The 22,851-nt window shown below is 43.2% G+C and overlaps 1 protein-coding gene and 1 pseudogene across 1 annotated transcript in view; one reads left to right on the top strand and one right to left on the bottom strand.

Moving 5' to 3' along the window:
• Positions 1-22,851, top strand: part of LOC133078999 (uncharacterized) — a 46,340-nt gene that overhangs the window by 21,357 nt on the left and 2,132 nt on the right. The window contains exon 3 of the mRNA XM_061174225.1: positions 22,413-22,608. Coding sequence (XP_061030208.1) covers positions 22,413-22,608 — 196 coding nt within the window. The remainder of the gene's footprint in view (positions 1-22,412; positions 22,609-22,851) is intronic.
• On the bottom strand, positions 17,389-18,566 carry LOC133078251 (small ribosomal subunit protein eS6-like; annotated as a pseudogene).

Below are 22,851 nucleotides of genomic sequence, written 5' to 3'. Positions count from 1 at the left end.
AGGTGGCTCTGGAGACCTGGTTTCCCCCCTGAGAATTGGGGAAGGTTAGAAGGGGATCATCTAAAATGTCGGAAGTGTTTTCTGATTCCCCTGGCTTTTGATTACAGGAGCAGCGTAGAGTGGGGTTTTGGTAAAGGACCATGAAGGCTTGAAGATGGGGAACCTCAGTCCATTTTCCCATCTTGCGACAGTAAAGATCCAATTGCAAGATGGTATTGTAATTTAGAGACCTGTTTTCAGGCCATTTTTATCCATCCCCCAACCTATATAAAGGCCAGGCAGTGTTACAGTAAAGTTTAAGTTTTTCCCTTTTCAGCCCATTTATTTTAAAAAATTTCCAGTTTTTAAGGGTACATTCCAGAGGTGTTTCTTCTGGCTTAGAGGGTCCTCCCAGGTTGAGTAACCTGCAACTTAGAAAGAGTGCTCCTAGAAATAAAGTCCAGCGTCTCAGAGACGTGTACTAGGAGGCTTTTGTCGGAAGGGGGTCGGAGTGTCCTCCGAATTCCCTTCTGACTTAATGGGATTTTGAGCATCCTGTACTCTGCCATTGCCTAACCAGACGTCTCTGGTCAACCCCGTCCCTCGCTCGAGGGGTCCCCAATAGGGGACGTTTGAACCAGTGTCAGGGCGTTGCCAGGACTCTCCTAGAGGGGGATCTGTTGTCTATAAAGTTTCCCTGTGCTGGGGTGTATTCCTCGAGACTGAGCATCTGTAAAGCCTAGGATGTGGGCTGCTTGGAAGTGGCCAGTCCAATAGGTAGTCTGTAACAGTGTATGGGCTGCCAAGGCCTGGAGTGAAGGGGGCCCTCGAGGTACAAAGAGGAACTCCTGGAGGAATTGGAGTTGGGAGCAATGGAAGATGCCACAGGGGTCAGGACCTGAGGGCCTAGAAGTGGGCATATTCCCACTGGGGATTTTTTGGACATAGAGTAAGGTGAGAGACAGCGGAAGAGCCCCAAACCCTTTCCCCTACCTGTTTGGTGTCTGTGATAAAATTGGGGAGAGCCTGATGGTTCCATCTGACACAGGCAACAGCGAGTTTGGACAGTGTTTCCCATGTAATTTAACATACCAACCCAGTTAGTTTAGGATCTTTCTTTGGAATGCTCCAGGGGCCCTTTGAAGCACCCCAAAGTTAGCTGGAGATCAAAAGAACTTTAGTTAGAATTTGATATTTGGGAAGTCTGTCAAAAGTTTTAAAACACCTGGTCAGGTAGAATCATAGGTCGCTGTGAAACAATTATTCCTTGAGCTAAGTAAGGTGAAAAAAAGATGCCAAAAGTTAATACAGGTCACTTAAAGGCACAGAAATTCACACGATCTGTTATCAAAAGCAGCATTCCAGGAAAATTTTGTTCTGAGAGAGAAGAACCAAATCCAGTCTTGCATCAGCCTACTCATAAAATCCATTTACCTAAATAAACTTAATCCAACCTTAGAAAATTGTGACCACATACAAAAGTCTTTTCCCAGTGGTCCTTTTCTGCAAACCTTCTGCAACTTTCTGTAACCATCTTTTGTCCCTTATTTTTTTCCATTCAGAAATAACCAGTTTTAGGACAAAAATCATCCCTTTTTCCTTTCAACAAAATATATTTCCATTCCTCATACCTTTTCTGGAAACACACGTCCTACTCCCCTTATGCAACTGTGAACTGTCTTCTACACTGGCATTCTACAGATTGGTAGGGAACATCTCAAGGTGGCACCAAACATCTTTGGTTTCTCTCTCACAAGAAGACAAAAGTGGGTAAATTTAGACTCGTTTAGCAGTTAATGTTCCAATATTTCATCTTATTTGAAATAGCCTGAATAGTCAGTGAATTCCTATCATTTAACTTAGTTTCAAGTTACCGACATTTGGAGGGACTATTCTATTATTTATTTATTTATTTATTTAGGCTGTGCTGGGTCTTAGTTTCGGCTTGCGGGATCTTTTTTTAGTCGCGGCATGCAGACGTCTTAGTTGCGGCATGCATGTGGGATCTAGTTCCCCGACCAGGGATGGAACCCAGGCCGCCTGCACTGGGAGCGTGGAGTCTTACCCAGTGGACCACCAGGGAAGTCCCTGGAGGGACTATTCTAGATGGAGACTTCCAAAACATAATTATTCTACAGTGTTTCCCAAAAAGCGCTCATCTCAGTTACATTTAGTTAAAAATTTAATTATATCAAGTTATTTTCCTTCTTGACAGATTTTATAACAGAAACAATATACTCTTGTTGACTTCCAGTAACCGTAGGTACAATAAACACATTATACTTAACGTTGATGACTCTAAAAACAGGTCTGTATTGGGAATTCCCAAATGAGGACTTGGCGCTTTCACTCCCAGGGGCCTGGGTTCAATCCCTGGTCGGGGAACTGAGATCCCGCAAGCCACGCGGCACGGCCAAAACAAAAACGAAAACAGACAAACAAAAACAGGTCTGTATTAATTCAACCCACAAGCTTAAGCTAGCTCTAGTACCAGGTGTTAATTTAATATTGAATATTTCCCAGATCACATGAACCTGAAATGTATTCTGGTGAGTTTTCTTTTCTATTTCTGAGAATGTTTATAAGTGCTCGCTTTCCTTTAAGCTAATTAAATACAGCTCATTTATAAGTGAATTTTTACGTAAAGACAGAACCAGAGATCTCAGTTTTCCCACTTGGATTTAGAAAGGCCTCTTTTTTCTCCTCAGTCTGGGGGACTACAGATGGATCAGGTAGTTCCTGAGCGTCCAGGCAGGATAGTTACATTGCAAAGGCAGAGGAGAGAGATGCAAGCTCCTCTCCCTTTTTTTTTTTTTCTCTTTAAAATCCCACTAAAACCCAAGGCTGGAGTCTCAGGCCACGTGGGCTGTGTTTGTATTTCAAGGCTTAAATGCTCCATCGTGCCCACAACGTCAGCAGAGACTTGTAGGAGCCGTTGGACAGACAAAACTACATAAAACAAAACCACCAATGACGAAAACCTAAAGACACAAAGAGGAAGTTATCAGGGTAAAGGGGACAGGAGTGCAGGTATAAGCATCAAGGGAGAGGTACAGGGAGGAGGGACAGAAAAGACTGAAAAGGAGAGACAGCAGGAAAATAAAGGGGAGAACGCTGGGGTGATCGGACTTCCAGCCACTACACGATATGAGGTCTGAGCCTCTGTCACTCTCATGAATCTCCGGTCAGGGGGAGCCCGCTGGACCAGGGTCTGCACAGCGTAAGGCGAGCCTCTGCCCGCCCTGCTTGTCACCCGTCAAGGTGAGCCGTGGCTGGCCAGAGGGAGCAGGTCTCACAAGCTGAGAGGAGTGATGCTGTAGCTGCCTGCCATCCACTCTCTCGGAAGGAGAGGACAGAAGTAAGAGAGGACAGAGAGACAGCAGGAGAGGGAAAAAGAAAAGGGGGAGGGGAAAGCGTTGCCTGAATGAGGGTCCTGAGGCCCCCAGAGGCCAGGAAGGCAGACTTACCAAACGTGGTGATGCTGAAACAGGAGATTCAGGCGGCCACTTGTCAGCCACAGGGAAGCTGCATTCGGTGGTCCCCGAGGTGCCCAGATGCTCTCCCCAGAAGGGGGCAACTGCCCCACAATGGGCGCCACTAACTCTGATACCGACCAGGGTTCTTGGCCTCCTTAATCAATAGAAATTGATCGGGGCCAGAGAAGAAATTCAGGCAAGGCTTTAGCGGGATCCCTGCCACAGAAGGGGGTAGCGAGAACCGGTAACAGGTTCCCTTGCTCGCTCCCCGAGGAGGGGCGAGCTGGTTCCTTATGTGGGGTGAGGGTAGGGGTGTGTCCGGGGGGGGTGCCAGAGGGGTGCCTTAGGTGGTCTGCCCACCCCTTTGTGGTGCTGAGTGCAGGGGGCACACACGTACCCCGCTTTTGCGCCGGACCTCCTGCTTTTGCTCTGGGCTCTGTAGACGTGGCAGTTGGGGTTTTTGGTCTTTTTGTATCTAGTTCATAATTTGCCCCAACTGCGCATGCACGCCGTTATTTTTAGTCCCTTATAATTTCTTTGTATTTGTTGCTGGAGGAGACGTGTGTCCAGGTGCAGGCCCTGCAGCAGAGGCCCCAGGTCCCAGCCTGTCCCAGTTCCACCTTTAAGTACCTTACAGTAGCACACTTCCATTTCTCCCACACTTTTCTTGATCTGTTGTTGTTAACGTTTTATGTTTCTTGTGCTGTAATCAATAAGTGCATTGTTGTTACTTTTTAAACAGGCAGTTATGTTTTAAAGGAATACATGAGCTATATCTTATCTGTTTAGCCACGTAGTTAACAATTCTAAAGATCCTTGTTTCTTTACGTAGATGCAGAATTCTCTGATATTATTTTACTTTTGTCCTTAGGACTTCTTTTAAGACTTCTTGTAGTGTGGGTCTGTTTGAGACTAATTATTTTTACTTTTGTATTACATAAATGTCTTTATTTCACTTGAGGTTTTCTTTTTTTTTCTTATTGTGTTAAAATACACATAACATAAATTTACCATCTTAACCGTATTTTAGTGTACAGTTCAGTGGTGTTAAATACTTTCGCATCATTGTGCAGCCATCACCACCACCGTCCACCCACGTGACTCTCTTCATCTTGTAAAACTGAAACTCTATACCTGTTAAATATCTCCTGATTCTCCCCCTGCCCGGGTGACCACCGTTATATTTTCTGTCTCTGATTTTGACTACTCACCGTACCTCATATAAGTGGAATCGTACAGTATTTGTCTTATTTCATTTAGCATAACGTCCTTAAGGTTCATCCATGCTCTAGCATCTATCAGTACATATCAGGTATATACGCCACCTTTTCTTTATGCATTCATCTGTCAGTGGATAGCTGGGTTTGTTCCATGTTTTAGCCGTTGTGAATAGTGCTACGATGAATGTGGGTGTACAGGTATGTCTTGGAGACCCTGGTTTCAATTCCTTTGGGTATGTACCCAGAAGTGGGATTGCTGGATCATATGGTAAGTATATTTCTAATTTTTTGCAGAACCTCCATATTGTTTCCACAGTGGCCGCACCATTTTACATCCCCACCAGCAGTGTAGGAGGGTCCCAGTTTCTCCATGTCCTCACCAGCCCCTGTTGTTTTCTGTTTTGTTTTGTTGTTGTTGTTAGTAGCCATCCTAATGGGTGTCAGGGGGTATCTCATTGTGGTTCTCATCTGCATTTCCCTAATGATTAGTCATGTTGCGCATTTGTCCATGTGCTTATTGACCATTTGTATATCTTCTTTGGAGAAAGGACTAGTCAAGTCCTTTGCCCATTTTTTTTGTTTCGTTTTGGCCGTGCCGCACGGCATGTGGGATCTTAGTTCCTCGACCAGGGGTCAAACCCGTGCCCCCTGCAGTGGAAGCTCAGAGTCCTAACCACTGGACCTCCAGGGAATCCCCTCCTTTGCCAGTTTTTTAAAAAATATTTATTTATTTATTATTTATTTATTTTGGCTGTGCCAGGTCTTAGTTGCAGCACGCGAGATCTTCATTGTGGCATGGGGGATCTTTAGTTGTGGCATGTGAATTCTTGCGAACTTCTTAGTTGCGGCCTGCGGACTCTTAGTTGCGATATGCATGCAGGATCTAGTTCCCTGACCAGGGATCGAACCCCGGGCCCCCTGCATTGGGAGCACGGAGTCTTACCCACTGGACCTCCGGGGAAGTCTCCCTTTGCCCATTTTTGAATTGAGTTGCTTGTTGGTTTTTTTTCTGGTTGAGTTTTACGGGTTCTCTATATATCCTGGATATTAATCCCTTATCAGATATATGATTTGCAAATATTTTCTCCCATTTCGTGGGTTGTCTTTTTACTCTGTTGATAGTGTCTTTTGATGCATTTTTAAATGTTCATGAAGTCCGGTTTGTCTATTTTTGTTGTTGTTGCTTGTGCCTTCGGTGTCATATCCAAGAAATCATTACCTTCGTGACATTACCAGCGTCACGAAGCTTTTGCCCTACATTTTCTTCTAAGAGTTTCATAGTTTTACGTTGTACACCTAGGTTTGATCCATTTTGAGTTGATTTTTGTATGTGCTGTTAAATAATTACGGGTCCAGCTCCATCCTTCTGCATGTGGATGTCTTTCCCAGCACCATTTGCTGAGGAGACGGCCCTCTCCACGTTGAATGGTCCTGGCATCCTGTGTAAAATCACCTGCCCGTGGATGTGAGGTTTATTCTTGGGCTGTCTATTCAGTTCCATCGGTCTATGTATCTGTCTTGAGGGCAGGTGCACACTGATTACTGTACCTTTGGAGAAAGTTTAGAAATCAGGAAGTGTGTCCTCCAGCTTTGTACTTTTTCAGGATTGTTTTGGCTGTTTGGGGTCCCTTGAGATTTTATAGGAATTTTAGAATGAGTTTTCTGTTTATGTAAATAAAATGTCCTTACAATTTTGATAGGGATTGCATTGAATCTGTAGATCGCTGTAGGTGGTCGTGACATCTTAGCAACATGAAATCTTCCAATCCATGATCATGGGCTGTGTGTCCATTTATTTATGTTTTCTTTAATTTCTTTCAGCAGTGTTTTATAGTCTTCACTGTGTAATTCTTTCACCTTCTTGGTTAAGCTAATTCCTAAAAACTTTATTCTTTGCGAAGCTTTTGTAAAAGAAATTTTTTTAGTAATTTTCTCTTCAGATTGTTTGTTTCTTTTTCTTTAGCTTTCACTAGTTTGATTATGATTTGTTTAGGTATGGCTTTCTTTCGGTTTGTCTTCTTTAGGGTTTTCTTAGCTTCTTGAATCTGTAAGTTTATATCTTTTGCCCAACTTGGAATGTTTTTCAGCCTTTTATTTCCTCAAAATTTTCAGCACCATCTTCTTTCTCTTCTCCTTCTGGGGCTCCGGTCACATGAATGTTAGACTTTTTGTTTATGTCCCCCAGGTATCTGAGGATCTGTTCATTTTTAAAATTTAATTTTTCTCTTTGTAGTTCAAATTGAATAATGTCTATTGATCTCTCTTCAAGTTCACTGAATCTTTCCATTCTGCTGTTAAGTCTATACAATGAGTTAATTGTGCTTTATTTTTCAGTTCTGAAATTTCACCTTGGGTTTTCTTGATATCTTTTATTTCTTTTATGAGATGTTCTATTTTTAGCATTCGTTTGAAGAACGTTCGTGATCGCTTCTTGAGAGTATTTGCATAATAAACATCATATTTGTCAGATAATTCCAACATCTTTGCCATTTTGGCACTGGTATCTGTTGATTGTCTTTTCCTATGTGAGTTGAATTTTTGTGGTTTTCATATGCTGAAGAATTTTTTAAACTGTATCCCAGACGTGTGAGATCCTGGGTCTTTATTTTAAAACTATGGAGACAGGTACTTATGTGGTTTTTTTTTTGTTTTTGTGTTTTTTAAAAAATTATTTATTTTTTTATTTTTGGCTGTGTTGGGTCTTCATTTCTGTGCGAGGGCTTTCTCCAGTTGCGGCAAGCGGGGGCCACTCTTCATCGCGGTGCGCGGGCCTCTCACTATCGCGGCCTCTCTTGTTGCAGAGCACAGCCTCCAGACGCGCAGGCTCAGTAGTTGTGGCGCACGGGCCCAGTTGCTCCGCGGCATGTGGGATCTTCCCAGACCAGGGCTCGAACCCGTGTCCCCTGTATTGGCAGGCAGATTCTCAACCACTGCACCACCAGGGAAGCCCGGGTACTTATGTTTTATCAGGCAGCCCACCTGGATAGATTCAAGCGGTAAGTTCCAACGTGCTTCTGTGAGCTGTAGTTCCACTGTCAACTCAGTTCAGAGCCTTTGTGGTTTTCTTCTGATCTGTCCCAGGTGTGCATCACGTAATGGCAGTTTGTGATCTGGGTGTGCGTGGTCTCTGTGTTCCCAGAGTTTGTAGTGTGCTATTTAGAAACAAATCCATGCATGTATGAGTGGGGCTGAGCCCTGGAGTAAAAAAAGACATTTTACGGGATCACTTTCCTGAGCTCTCTCTATCCACGATCGCCTGGTGCTTTCTGCGCCGCCCCTTTTGTGATCCTCTGGGCAGAAACTTGGGCCTCTAGTTCCCCTGCTCTGCTTGAACTATGTTTGGGTCCACATCCAGGCCCACGTAGTGGGAGGAGAGAGAGGGAAGAACGCAACGGGAGTTGACCCCACCCTCTTGGTCTCAGAGCTACTCTGAGCGGAAGAAGTTTTCCTTCCTCAGAATACTGACCCTCCCCCCCGCCCCCGCCCCCTCCCCCCACCCCCGCCCCCACCCCAGCTGCAGCCAGTCCTGCCACAGAATTGCCTGGACCTGGCACATGAGAGGATGGAGGGGAAAAGGAACAGAGGGATTTCCGTGCTCGCTTTGAGCGTTAGGGACCCCCTTTTCACTCCTCCAGCCGGAAGTTTTCTCCTGGATCTCTGTCTGTGCCACTTACTGCCTTCTGGATTTCAGCCTGTGTTAAGTTGAGGCTGGATGACGCTGGAAGAAAAGACAGTTGTGAACTCAGTGCTGGGTCAGCAGTACTTCAGGTTTTGGTATCTCCCCGTGGCATTTGCTGCTGTTTCCTCCTCCATCCTTCACTAGCTGTGCTGCCATGCTGCGCAGGCTCAGTGCTATATTCAGCTGGAGAGAAGGGTGAAGTGTGTCTGCTCCATCGCACCTGGAACTCGAAGCCTCTGTTCACGGTGCTGGCCCCAAGGAGGTCCTCCAGCCCAGGTCCTGCTCTGGCTGCCTTGCTAGCTCAGGGGTCTCAGTGGGCACCCCGCCCACCTACTTCTTTTGCTAATTATGTGGTGAATTAGCTCAATTTTTTTTTTTCTGTCAAATTACCTCAAAGTATTTTCTGATTTCCCTTGTAATTTCTTCTATGAATATTTATGAGTGTGATGTCTAATTTCCACATATTTTTTGAATTTTCCAAATTCCCTCCTGTTATTGATTTCTGATTTTATTCCATTGTGGTTGGAGAACATACTTTATATTATATTATCTCAGTCCTTTTAAATTTACACAGCCTTGATTTATGGCCTAGCATATGGTCCTTCCTGGAACACATTCCGTGTGCACTTGAGAAGACTATATACTTTGCTGTTGTGGGTGGGGTGTTCTATAGATGTCTCGTTGGTTTATGGTGTTAAGTCCTCTGTTTCCTTGTTGATCTTCTGCCTACTTACTCCAGCCATTATGAAAAATGAGAGGAATGAAGTCTCCAGCTATGACTGTTGTCTGTCTAGTTCTCCTTTCTAGACTGCCAATTTTTGCTGAGTCTCTTGTAGGTAGCATATAGTTGAGTCATAATCTTTTTAAAATCAATTCTGTCAGTCTCTACCTTTTAATTGGAGAGTTTAATTCATGTACATTTAAAGTAATTACTGATAAGACTTCTGACATTTTGCTCTTTCTATGTGTTGTCTGTTTTCTTTGTCAGTTCCTCCACCACTGCCTTGTTTTGTTAGATATTTTCTAGTATTCCATGTAAATTCCCATTTCTTTTACTATATGTTAAAAAAAAATTGGTGTGGGGCTTGCAATTAACATCTTAACTAAAATAACCTAGTTTAATTGAACAGTAAGGGAATTTCAATAGTATCCAAAAACTTTGTTCCAACATAGCTATCTCTTTCCTACCTTTGTGCTGCAGATTACATACAAGTTACATCTTTATACATTGTAAATGCATCAACAGTTTTATAATTATTGCTTTATGTGGTTGTCTTTTAAATAAAACAGAAGAGTTTAAAACAAAAATGCATTTACACTCTTTTGTTTACCTGTATAGTTGTCTTTAGCAGTGTTTTTTATTTCTTTATGTGAATTCAAGTTTTTATTTAGTGATTTTCATTTGAGCCTGAGGGCCTCTTTTTAGTATTTCTTGAAGGGCAGATATACTAGCAATAAGTTCTCTGTTTTTGTTTATCTGGAAATGTCCTACTTTCTCCTTCATTTTTTGAAGGATGGTTTCACCAGGTAGAGAATTCCTGGTTGACAGTCTTTCAGCACCTTGAATACGTCATCCCACTGTCTTCTAGCCTCCATGGTTTCTTTTTTTTTTTTCAGTTTTTTTTTTTTTTTATGTGGACCATTATTTTCAAAAAGTCTTTATTGAATTTGTTACAATATTGCTTCCGTTTTACGTTTTGGTTTTTTGGCCGCGAGGCATTTGGGATCTTAGCTCGCCGACCAGGGATCGAACCCCCACCCCCTGCACTAGAAGGCGAAATCTTAACCACTGGACCTCCAGGCAAGTCCCTGGCCTCCATGGTTTCTGATGAGAAGTCAACTGTTAATCCTACTGAGGGTCCGTCCGGTGGCCTGAACTGATTTCTCTTGCTACTGTCAATATTCTTTGTTTTTTGCTTTTGACAATAAGATTCTGATGCATCTAGGTGTGGAGCTCTTTGAATTTATGTCCTTGTAGTTTATTGAGCTTCTTGGAGATAGATTAATGTTTTTCATTAAATTTGGGTAACTTTTGGCCATTATTTCTTCAGATATTCTTTCTGCTCCATTCTCTCTCTCCATCTAGGATTCCCACTATGCATACGTTGGTACACTTGATAGCAACCAACAGGTCTCTGAGGCTCTGTTCATTTTTACTGTTTTTCTTTTCCTCAAATTAAACCATACTAATTGATCTGTCTCCAAATTTGCTGATTCTTTCTTCTACCAACTCAAATTTAGCTTTTGTACTTTTCAATTATGGAATTTCCCCTTGTGTCTTTAAAAACTTTTGTTCTCTCTCTTTATTGGTACCCTGTCTTTGGTGAGATACTGTTCTCTTAACTGTCATATTAATTCTTTAGACATGATTTCCCTTAGTTATTTGTACGTATAAAAGCTGATTTTGTCTTTGTCTGATGTATTAGGGTTCTCCAAGGAAATAGAATCATTAGAAGATATATAGTTCGATGGATAGCTCGATTGCTAGGACTTAGTTTCTCTGACTGTGGAGGCTGGCAAGTCCAAAATCCACAGGTTAGGCTGGCAGGCTGAACCCAGGGCCAGGGGATGCTGCATTTTGAGTCTTCAGGCAGTCTGGCTGGCAGAATTCCCTCCTCACTGGGGGACATCAGTCATTTTTTGTTAAGGCCTTCAAATGATTGGATGAGGCCTTCACATGACCTCCATAATATGGAGGATGGTCTGCTTTACTCAACTTCTAGTGATTTAGATGTTAACCACATCTAAAAAATACCCTCACAGAAACATCTAGAGTAATATTTGACTGAAATTCTATGTACTGTGGTCTAGCCAAACTGACATAAAATTAACCATCTTTCTTCCCATTTCTCTCTTTCTTTCTAGGACTCCGTTTAAGCATTATCGGTACCCTTGATCATACCCTGCTGGTCTCCGAAACTGTTCATTTTCCTTCATTCGTTTTTTTCCCCGTTCCTCACGTGTGATAATCTCAGTTGACGTATCTTCAGGTTTGCTTGTTCTTCTGCCTGCTCAAATTCATTTAATGTACTTTCAACCACGGGATTTCCATTTTCTTTTTGAAATAATTTTTTTCTTTACTGGTATTCTCTGTTTGGTGAGAACCATTCTGTCATATTAATTCCTTAGACATAATTTTATTTAGTTCTTTGAACATGATTTATGAAAGCTGACTTATCTAGTATGTTTAACATCTGGGCCTACTCAGAGATAGCACCTATTAGCTGATTCTTAAAAAAAATAAATTTACATACATACATACATACACACACACACACACACACACACACACACACACACTTATTTATTTATTTATTATTTATTGTTGGCTGCATTGGGTCTTCGTTGCTGTGTGCAGGCTTTCTCTAGTTGCAGCGAGCGGGGGCTACTGTTTGTTGCCGCGTGCGGACTTCTCATTGCAGTGGCTTCTCTTTTTGCAGAGCACAGGCTCTAGGCACGCGGGCTTCAGTAGTTGTGGCACGTGGGCTCAGTCGTTGTGGCTCGTGGGCTCTGGAGCACAGGCTCAGTAGTTGTGGCTCACGGGCTTAGTTGCTCCGCGGCATGTGGGATCTTCCCAGACCAGGCCTCGAACCCGTGTCCCCTGCATTGGCAGGCGGATTCTTAACCACTGCACCACGAGGGAAGTCCCCTATTAGTTGATTTTTAAAAACGTTCCCCAGTTTCTGGGCCATACTTTGTTTCTTTGCATGTCTCCTAATTTTCTGTCCAAAAGTAGACATTTTTTTTTTCTCTTTTTTCTCATTTTTTTGGGGGGCCGCACTGTGTGGCATCTTAGTTCCCTGACCAGAGAGCGAACCTGCGCCCCCTGCACTGGAAGTGTGGAGTCTTAACCACTGGACCGCCAGGGAAGTCCCCAAAGTAGACATTTTAAATAATATAATGTGGTGACTCAAGAAATCAGTTTCCTACTCCCCAGACTTCGTGCTGTTGCTGTTGTCGGTTGCTCTTGCTGCTGTGCTCAGTGACTTTCCTGAACGAATTCTGTAAAGTCTGAGCTCCCTGTTGCGTGTGGGTTGTGAAGTCTCTGTGCTCTTAGCTCGTTACTCAACTAATGATTAGACAGATTTCCTTAAAAGCCTTTATCCAGTAAGTCATCTACCCTTTACCCGAAGGCTCTTCAGTATCCCCGCAGGCTACAGTTCTGCCTTGGCCTTTACCTCCTGCTTCCACAAGGCCTCAAGGTTAACCCAGAATGACAAAATGGGATGTTCTCAGTTATTTCCTACACATGCACACAGACCTGCACATGTGCATGGACTTGTGTGTCCCCAGGAGTATGTCAGAGCATTTAAGAGTATTCATGGGCATTTTATTCCCCAGATCTTCCTTTTTTTCCCCCACTTTATGTGTGTATGTATTTTAATTGAAGTATAGTTGATTTACAATGTTGTGTTAATAACTGCTGTACAGCAGAGTGTTTCAGTTATACATACACATACATATTCTTTTTTATATATTCTTTTCCATTATGGTTTATCATAGGATATTGAATGTAGTTCTCTGTGCTGTACAGTAGGACCACGTTGTTTATCCATTCTGTATATAAAAGCTTACATCTGCTCACCCCAACCTCCCACTCCATCCCTCCCCCAGCCCCCATCCCCTTGGCAAACACCAGTCTGTTCTCTATGTCCGTGAGTCTGTTTCTGTTTCATAGATAGGTTCATTTGTGTCATATTTTAGATTCCACATATAAGTGATAACATATGGTATTTGTCTTTCTCTTTCTGACCTACTTCACTTAGTGTGATAATCTCTAGTTGCATCCATGTTGATGCAGATGGCATTATTTCATTCTCTTTATGGCTGAGTAGTATTCCATTGTATATATGTACCACATCTTCTTTTCCGTTCATCTGTCGGTGGACCTTTTGGTTGTTTCTGTGTCTTGGCTATTGTAACTAGTGCTGTAGTGAACGTTGGGGTGCATGTGTCTTTTCAAATTATAGTTTTCTCTGGACATATGCCCAGGAGTGGGATTGCTGGATCCTATGGCAACTCTACTTTTAATTTTGTGAGGCACCTCCATACTGTTTTCCATAGTGGCTGCACCAATTTACATTCCCACCAACAGTGCAGGAGGGTTCCCTTTTCCCCACACCGTCTCCAGCATTTGTTATTGTAGACTTCTTAATGATGGCCGTTCTGACCGGTGTGAGGTGGTACCTCATTGTAGTTTTGATTTGCGTTTCTCTAATCATTAGCAATGTTGAACATCTTTTCATGTGCCTATCGGCCATCTGTATTTCTTCTTTGGAGAAATGTCTATTTAGGTCTTCTGCCCATTTTTGCGATTGGGTGGTTTGTTTTTTGTTGTTGTTGTTGAGTTGTATGAACTGTTTGTAACTTTTAGAAATTAATCCCTTGTCGATTGCATCACGTGCAAATATTTTCTCCCATTCTGTAGGTTGTGTTTTCGTTTTGTTTATCGTTTCCTTTGCTGTGCAAAAGCTTGTAAGTTTGATTAGGTCTCATTTGTTTATTTTTGTTTTTATTTCTATTGCCTTGGGAGACTGACCTAAGAAAACAATAGTACGATTTATGTCAGAGAATGTTTTGCCTGTGATCTCTTCTTGGAGTTTTATGGTGTCATGTCTTATGTTTAAGTCTTTAAGCCATTTTGAGTTTACATTTGTGCATGGTGTGAGGGTGTGTTCTGATTTCATTGATTTACGTGCGGCTGTCCAACTTTCCCTGCACCACGTGCTGAAGAGCCTTTTTCCCATTGTATATTCTTGCCTTCTTTGTCGAGGATTAATTGACCGTAGGTGTGTGGGTTTATTTCTGGGCTCTCTATTCTGTTCCATTGATCCATATGTCTATTTTTGTGCCAGTACCATGCTGTTTTTTTTGTTTGTTTTTTTTTAAATTTATTTATTTATTTTACTTATTTATGGCTGTGTTGGGTCTTCGTTTCTGTGCGAGGGCTTTCTCTAGTTGTGGCAAGCGGGGGCCACCCCTCATCGCGGGGCCCAGGCCTCTCACTATCGCGGCCTCTCCCGCTGCAGAGCACAGGCTCCAGACGCGCAGGCTCAGCAATTGTGGCTCACGGGCCCAGCCGCTCCGCGGCATGTGGGATCCTCCCAGACCAGGGCTCGAACCCGTGTCCCCTGCATTAGCAGGCAGACTCTCAACCACTGCGCCACCAGAGAAGCCCCCCATGCTGTTTTTATTACTGTAGCTTTGTAATATTGTCTGAAGTCTGGGAGGGATATGGCTCTTGCTTTGTTCCTTTTCTTCAGGATTACTTTGGCAATTCTGGGTCTTCTATGGTTCCATATGAATTTTAGAATTACTCATTCTAGTTCTGTGAAAAATGTTATGGGTAATTTGATAGGGATCACATTAAATCTGTAGATTGCTTTGGGTAGTATGGCCATTTTAACAATATAATTTTTCCAATCCAAGAGCATGGGATATCTTTACATTTCTTTGAATCAGCTTCAATTTCCTTTATTAATGTTTTAAGTTCTCAGTGTACAAGTCTTTCACCTCCTTGGGCAGGTTTATTCCTAAGTATTTTATTTTTGGGGGTGCAATTTTAAAAGGTATTGTTGGACTTCCCTGGCAGCCCAGTGGGTACGACTCCATGCTTCCACTGCAGGGGGCACGGGTTCAATCCCTTGTTGGGGAACTAAGATCCTGCATGCCAGGTGGCACAGCCAAAAAAAAGGTATTGTTTATTTAAATTCCCTTTCTGATATTTCATTGCTGGTGTACAGAAATGTGACCCATTTCTGTGTGTTAATGTTGCATCTTGCTACCTTGCTGAATTTGTTTATCAGTTCTAGTAGTTTTTGTGTGGAGTCTTTAGGGTTTTCTATATATAGTATCATATCATCTGCATATAATGACAATTTTACCTCTTCCCTTACAATTTGTTTACATTTTATTTCTTTTTCTTGTCTGATGGCTGTGGCTAGGACTCCAATCCTAAATAGAAGAGGTGAGACTGGGCATCCTTGTTTTGTTCCAGATTTTTAGCAGGAGGGCTTTCAGCTTTCCACCATTGAGTATTATGTTGGCTGTGGGTTTGTCATAAATAGTTTTTATTATATTGAGATATGATCCCTCTATACCCACTTTGGTAAGAATTTTTATCATGAATGGATGTTGAATCTTGTTAAATGCTTTTTCTGCATCTGTCGAGATGATCATGTGGTTTTTGTTTATGTGGTGTATCGCATTGATTTCCATACGTTGAACCATCCTTGTGAACTTGCGATGAATCACACTTGGTCATGGTGTATGATCTTTTTTATGTGTTGTTGGATTTGGTTTGCTAATATTTTGAGAATTTTTGCATCTATATTCTTCAGAGATATTGGCCTGTAACTCCTTTTTGGTGATGTCTTTGTCTGGTTTTGTTATCAGGGTGATGGTGGCTTCATAGCATGTCTTTGGGAGTGTTCCCTCCTCTTCCATTTTTTGGGGAAGAGTTTGAGAAGGATCGGTATAAGTTCTTTTTTGTATGTTTGGTAGAATTCACCTGTGAGGCCATCTGGTCCTGGACTTGTGTTTGTAGGGAGTTTTTTAATATTACAGATTCTATTTCACTTCTAGTGATCAGTCTGTTCAAATTATCTATTTCTTCCTGATACAGTTTTGGTGGGCTGTATGTTTCTAGAAACTTGTCCATTTCTTCTAGGTTGTTGAATTTGTTGGCATACACTTGTTCATAGTATTTTCCCTTATGGTTTTTTATATATCTGCGGCATCAGTTGTTATGTTTCCTTTTTCATTTCTTATTTTATTTGGGTTCTCTCTCTTTTCTTTTTGGTGAGCCTGGCCAGAGGTTTGTCCATCGTGTTTATCCTTCCAAAGAACCAACTCTTGGTTTTATTGACTTATTTCTATTTTTTTAATCTCTATTTTATTTCTTTCTTTTCTGATCTTTACTATTTCCTTCCTTCTGCTGAATTTAGGTTTTGCTTGTTCTTCTTTTTCTAATTCTTTTAAGTGGTAGGTTAGGTTTTTTGAGATTTTTCTTGTTTTTAGAGGAAGGCCTGTATTGTTATGAACTTCCCTATAACAGCTGCTTTTGCTACATCCCATAGCTTTTGATGGTTCTGTTTTCTTTTTTTGATTTTGTATGGTTGTATTTTCATTTTTTCAAGGTATTTTAAAATTTCCTCTTTGATTTCATCATTGACCCATTGGTTTTTTAGTAGCATGTTATCGTTTTTTTCCCATTTCTTTTTTTTTTTCCTAATGTCTGATCTTATTTGTTAGAACATCTCATTTTAAAAAAAATTTGGTTAGTTTCATGTTAGATAATGAATATTTTCTCAGTTTTATTTCTTGTTTTAAATTTTTATTTTATTTATTTGGCTGCATCAGGTCTTGGTTGTGGCATGCAGGATCTTTGTTGCAGCGCACGGGCTTCTCTCTAGTGGCACGCGGGCTCTCTTCTAGTCGTGGCGCATGGGCTCCAGAACGCGCAGGCTCAGTAGCTGTGGTGTGTGGGCTCTCTAGTTGTGGCGCACAGGCTCCAGAGCACGTGGGCTCAGTAGTTGTAGCGTGTGGGCTTAGTTGCTCCGTGGCATGTGGGATCTTAGTTCCCCGACCAGGGATTGAACCCGCATCCCCTGCACTGGAAGGCAGATTCTTTACCACTGCGCCACCAGTGAACTCCTAGAACATCTCATTTTTTTTTTTATAAATTTATTTATTTACTTTATTTTTGGCTGTGTTGGGTCTTCATTGCTGCGCATAGGCTTTCTCTAGTTGTGATGAGCAGGGGCTACTCTTTGTTGCAGTGCGCGGGCTTCTCATTGCAGTGGCTTCTCTTGTTGCAGAGCACAGGCTCTAGGCATGCAGGCTTCAGTAGTTATGGCATGTGGGCTGAGTAGTTGTGGCTCGCGGGCTCTAGAGCACAGGCTCAGTAGTTGTGGTGCATGGGCTTAGTTGCTCCACGGCATGTGGGATCTTCCCGGACCAGGGCTCAAATCCATGTCCCCTGCATTGGCAGGCGGATTCTTAACCACTGCACCACCAGGGAAGTCCGAACATCTCATTTTTGACTGTTCTCAGAGGTAGAAGCTCTCAGAGGGGACAGCCTCCATCTCTTGACATTCTGTTCCCAGCATTTTTCTTTGGCCTCCTTCATTCTCTTGGCCAAGAGTTTAGCATATTCTGCAGTCTCTGCCTTAGTTTTCCTAGAATGCTGTTTCTTCAGAGCAATACACCGACATTTGTGTTGCAGAACACATGGAGTAAAAAGACAGTGAATCTTGTGTGCTTTGGTCCTAGATTTCTTACCTTTGTTTAGGGGGTTTCTCACAACATACTGGTGGACATCATCTTATTTAGAGAGACTAAAAAGTTTGCGGATTCTGTTAGCTCTTTTTATTTATTGATTGATTTTTTATTTTTTGGCTGTGTTGGGTCTTCATTGCTGCACGTGGGCTTTCTCTAGTTGTGGTGAGTGGGGGCTGCTCTTCATTGTGGTGCGCGGGGTTCTCATTGAGGTGGCTTCTCTTGTTGCAGAGCACGGGCTTTAGGCGCGTGGGCTTCAGTAGTTGCAGCACGTGGGCTCAGTAGTTGTGGCTTGTGGGTCCTAGAGCACAGGCTCAGTAGTTGTGGCTCGCGGGCTCTTGGCACGCGGGCTCAGTAGTTGTGGCTCGCGGGCTCTAGAGCACAGGCTCAGTAGTTGTGGTGCTCGGGCTTAGTTGCTCCGCGGCATGTGGGATCTTCCTGGCCCAGGGCTCGAACCTGTGTCCCATGCGTTGGCAGGCGGATTCTTAACCACTGAGCCACCAGGGAAGTCCCTCTGCTAGCTCTTCTGGGTCCCAGGCGATGAGGCACAGTAGTATCAGTGAGTCCAATAATATTTTTCTCCCTTTTTTTTACGAAGACTAAATTGAGACCACTCGGATTGGCATCCACAGTGCAACCCCATGCAGATTTGTGAATTCTTTCTCCAGTTCTCCTTGGTCTGTAACAGGAATGTCCCTTACTCAGTAGCAGGCGGATGCGGCCATGGGTTAAGACACGCTGCTTTATGGGGAAACCCTGTTTGTCATTCCCACCACTGATTCGGACCACATAACCCTTCCATTCTTCACCCAGAGTGTCAGCAGCAACTTCTTTGGCCGTACGATTCTCATAAAAGGTACGAAGTATTCATTTACCATCCACTTCAATGAGTTTCTGGCAGCCAATGGCCAGGAAAGAAATGTTCATCTTCATCCTGAGGTGGCCAGCTGCATCCAAGGCACCACGTAAAAGAGCTCTCATCTCTTTTTCTGTGGTTAATTTTTAGTTTCATGCCATTGTGGTCAGAAAAGATGCTTGATATAATTTCTATACTCTGAAATTTGTTGAGGCTTATTTTGTGCCTTAGTATGTGGTCAGTCCTATATAATGTGCCATATGCCCTTGAAAGGAATGTGTATTCTGGTTGTTTTGGGTGTAGTGTCAGCTAAGTCTTACTGTTCTATTGTGTCATTTGGGATCTCTGTTGCCTTACTGATTCTCTGTCTAGAAGCTCTGAGTGGGGTGTTAAAGTCTCCTACTACTACTATTATTGTATTCCTGTCAGTTTCTCTCTTTATGTCTGTTATTTGTTTTACGTATTTGAGTGCTGTTATATAAGGTGCATATGTGTTGACGAGTGTAATATCCTCTCCTTGTACTGATCCTTTTATCATTATATAGTGTCCTTTATCTTGCTTTATGGCTTTTGTTTTAAAGTCTATTTTGTCTGATATGAGTATTGCGACCCCCACTTTCTTGTCATTTGTGTGCATGAAATATCTTTTTCCATCCCCTTACTTTCCATCTGTGTGTGTCCTTTGCCCTAAAGTGGGTCTCCTGTAGGCAGCATATTGTAGGCTCTTTTTTTTTTTTTTTAATCCAATCTGCTGCTCTGTGTCTTTTGATTGGAGCATTTAGTCCATTGGCATTCTAAGGTAATTATTGACAACTTTTTGTTTCTCCTTTTGTGGTTTGATGATTTTTTTTTCGCCATGCCATGCGGCTTGAGGGATCTTAGTTCCCCTACCAGGGACTGAACCCGGGCCCTTGGCAGTGAGAGCTCGGAGTCCTAAGCACTGGACCGCCGGGGAATTCCCCGATGATTTTCTCTTGTATTATACTTATGTCCTCTTCTTTAACCGGTTTTTGTGAATCTATTGTATGTTTTTGATTTGTGGTTGCCCTGGTTTTCAAGGATGTTAACCCCTTCCTATATCTGCTTGCCTTAGACTGGTAGTCATATAGGCTCAAACACATTCTAGGAAATGAAAAAACAGTCTACACTTTCTTCCTGTCCTGCCCCACGTTTTATGACTTTGATGCCCTTTTACGTCTTCATCTTCATCCTGTGGCTCTTCATTCTGGTTATCATCACTTCCCCAGAAATTTTCTGATTTTTTAAAAATCTGTGTACTGGCTTATTTAAGTGATTTACTTTCCAATTGTGATTTTTCTCTTTCCTGTAGATTCTTCGTTCTGTTCTATTTAGAGAAGACCTTTCAGTATTTCCTTTAGGATAGGTTTAGTATTGCTGTATTCTTTTAGTTTTTGCTTGTCTGAGAAACTCTTTCTCTCTCCTTTATTCTAAATGATAATCTTGCTGGGTAGAATGTGCTAGGTTGCAGATTTTTCCCTTTCAGGACTTTGACTCTGTCTTGCCACTCCCTTCTGGCCCGCAGTGTTTCTGTAGAGAAATCAGCTGATAGCCTAATGGGGGTTCCCTTGTCACTAACTCTTTGTTTTTCTCTTGCTGCCTTTAGAATCCTCTCTTAATCTTTAAATTTTGCCATTTTTATTATAATATGTCTTGGTGTAGGTTTGTTTGGGTTTACCTGGTTTGGGACCCTCTGTGCTTCCTCTACCTGGATATGTTTCCTTCTTTAGATTTGGAAAGTTTTCAGCCGTAATTTCTTCAGATACATTTGTGATGCCCTTTTCTCTGTCTTTCCATTCTGGAATCCCTATTATGTGTAGATTGGCACGCTTTATATTCTCCCATAGGCCTCTTATATTGCTATCTTTTTTTTTTTTTTTTTCATTTGGCTTTCTCTCTGCTTTTCTGATTGGGTCATTTCCTCATTTCCATTGTTCTACCTTCACTTATTCATTCTTCTGCATTATTCATTCTGCTATTCATTGCCTTTAGCTCAGCTTTTGTCTCTGCAAATGAATTTTCTAAATTTTTTTGGTACCCTTCAGAGTTTGTTTCTTTTTTATAGTACTCTGCATTTCTGTCGATAGCCGTTCTTTTATTTTTTTTAATGTATTTATTTATTTATTTATGGCTGCGTTGGGTCTTTGTTGCTGTGCGTGGGCTTTCTCTAGTTGCGGCGAGCGGGGGCTACTCTTCGTTGCAGTGTGCAGCCTTCTCATTGCGGTGGCTTCTCTTGTTGCAGAGCGTGGGCTCTAGGCACGTGGGCTCAGTAGCTGTGGCTCGCGGGCTCTGGAGTGCAGGCTCAGTAGTTGTGGCGCACGGGCTTAGTTGCTCCATGGCATGTGGGATCTTCCCCGACCAGGGCTCGAACCTGTGTCCCCTGCATTGGCAGGCAGATTCTTAACCACTGCGCCACCAGGGAAGTCCCCGATAGCCTTTCTTAATTCCTTAATTTCCTTTTTGAAATCAGTGTCTATTGGAGTGAAGAGGTGTGTGTTATTGGTTCTTTCAGCAGAATTCTCTTGTCTTTTAACTGGGAGTGGTTCCTCTTCTTCTTATTTCTCTTACTCTGTGTGTTTAGGAGAAACAGTTATCTACTGTGGTTTTGGAGGGCTGTTTACATGTGGGGGCATCCCTGTGTAGCTCCTGTGGGTTTCATATATTTGGTACCAGGGCTGTTTTTAGTATGGATACCTGTCAGCTCTTTCCTTAGTGTGTGCTGGTTGTTTTCCCCTTGCTAGGGGTGTGCAGATGCGGCGACTGGTGACCGGTCCTGGGTTTCTCGACAGTGGTGGCAGCTTAGGCACACCCCCGGAGTATGCAATGGGAGTGGAGGTGGCTCGCGACCAATCCTGGAGCCCGGGCAGTCCATGTGCCGCTCTCTGCGATCCCACACGCAGGGGAAGAGGCTACAATTGCAGGTCCCGCTCCTCTTCTCACGCACCCCCCGAACAATGGTGCCCGGCCTCCAAGGCAACCCAGGCTTCCTCTGCGTACACCCTCAGTTGCAGTTGCACCAGATTCCAGCCCCACCCCCCAGGCTGTTTCCGCACAATCAACTCAAGTTTTCTCCCCGGGTCTGACATCCGAAGCCTGAATTTCAGCACCCATTCCCCCCCGCCCGGCTGACCACCATTATATTTTCTGGCTCTCTGATTTTGACCCCTCAGAGTACCTCATATAAGTGGAATCATACAGTATTTGTCTTATTTCATTTAGCATAACGTCATTAAGTTTCATCAATGCTCTAGCATCTATCAAGTACCTCATTCCTTATGAAGGCTGAAAAAATACCAGTGTCTATATACGCTGCCTTTTCTTTATCCATTCATCTGTCAGTGGATAGCTGGGTTTATTCCATGTTTTAGCCGTTGTGAATAGTGCTGCAATGAACGTGGGTGTACAGGTATGTCTTTGAGACCCTGGTTTCAATTCCTTTGGGGATGTACCCAGAAGTAGGATTGCTGGATCACATGGTAAGTGTACTTGATGAACCTCCATACTGTTCTCCATAGTGGCTGCACCATTTTACATTCCCACCAACAGTGCACAAGGGTTCCAAATTCTCCACATCCTCACCAGGTGCTTGTTGTTTTCTGTTGTTGTTGTTGTTAGTAGCCATCCTAATGGGTGTCAGGGGGTATCTCATTGTGGTTCTCATCTGCATTTCCCTAGTGATTAGTCATGTTGAGCATTTGTTCATGAGCTTATTGACCATTTGTATATCTTCTTTGGAGAAAGGACTATTCAGGTCCTTTGCCCATTTTTGAATTTTTTATTTTTTTTGTGGTTGGGTTTTACGGGTTCTCTATTTATATCCTGGATACTAACCCCTTTTTGTTCTCTGGGGCGCCCCCCTGCACAGCCATGTGACGAGAGCCTCTGTGCCGTTGTCTCTCATGCAGGAAGTCACACGCAGAGCCAGGAAAGCGACGTCGTGATGTCACAATGTCACTGTGGTGTAGACGCGCCAGAGCACGGGGTACACCTCCCGATGCGCTTGCTGCAGCGGGACCAGCACCTACAACGGGCGGGACCTGAGTGCGGGGTCTCTGCGGGGTGGCCTGAAGTTGCTGATGCCAGGATGTGCCAGATGAACAGGTGCGACCTAATTCATGCTGTTTAGAAAGACACTGGGCAATGAAGGCTCTGGCCCCGCCCCAGGGCCACTCGAGGTGGGACCGGCCGGGGCGGAGGGCAGGGATTCGCACAAAGGGGAATGCAGAGTCGGGGTGTCTCTGAGGCAGAAACCGAGGGCCTGGGTCGGGCCAGGCAGCCCAGAAAGAGGAAACCGGGGCTGCTCTGTGGGGCATGCTGGTGGCACAGGGCTGGGCTCTCACTCCC

This window comes from Eubalaena glacialis, chromosome 18 (assembly GCF_028564815.1).
Source record: "Eubalaena glacialis isolate mEubGla1 chromosome 18, mEubGla1.1.hap2.+ XY, whole genome shotgun sequence".
In the NCBI taxonomy this organism is placed as follows: Eukaryota; Metazoa; Chordata; class Mammalia; order Artiodactyla; family Balaenidae; genus Eubalaena; species Eubalaena glacialis.
The sequence above is the reverse complement of the archived record's forward strand: the minus strand, read 5'-3'. Positions and strand labels throughout refer to the sequence as shown.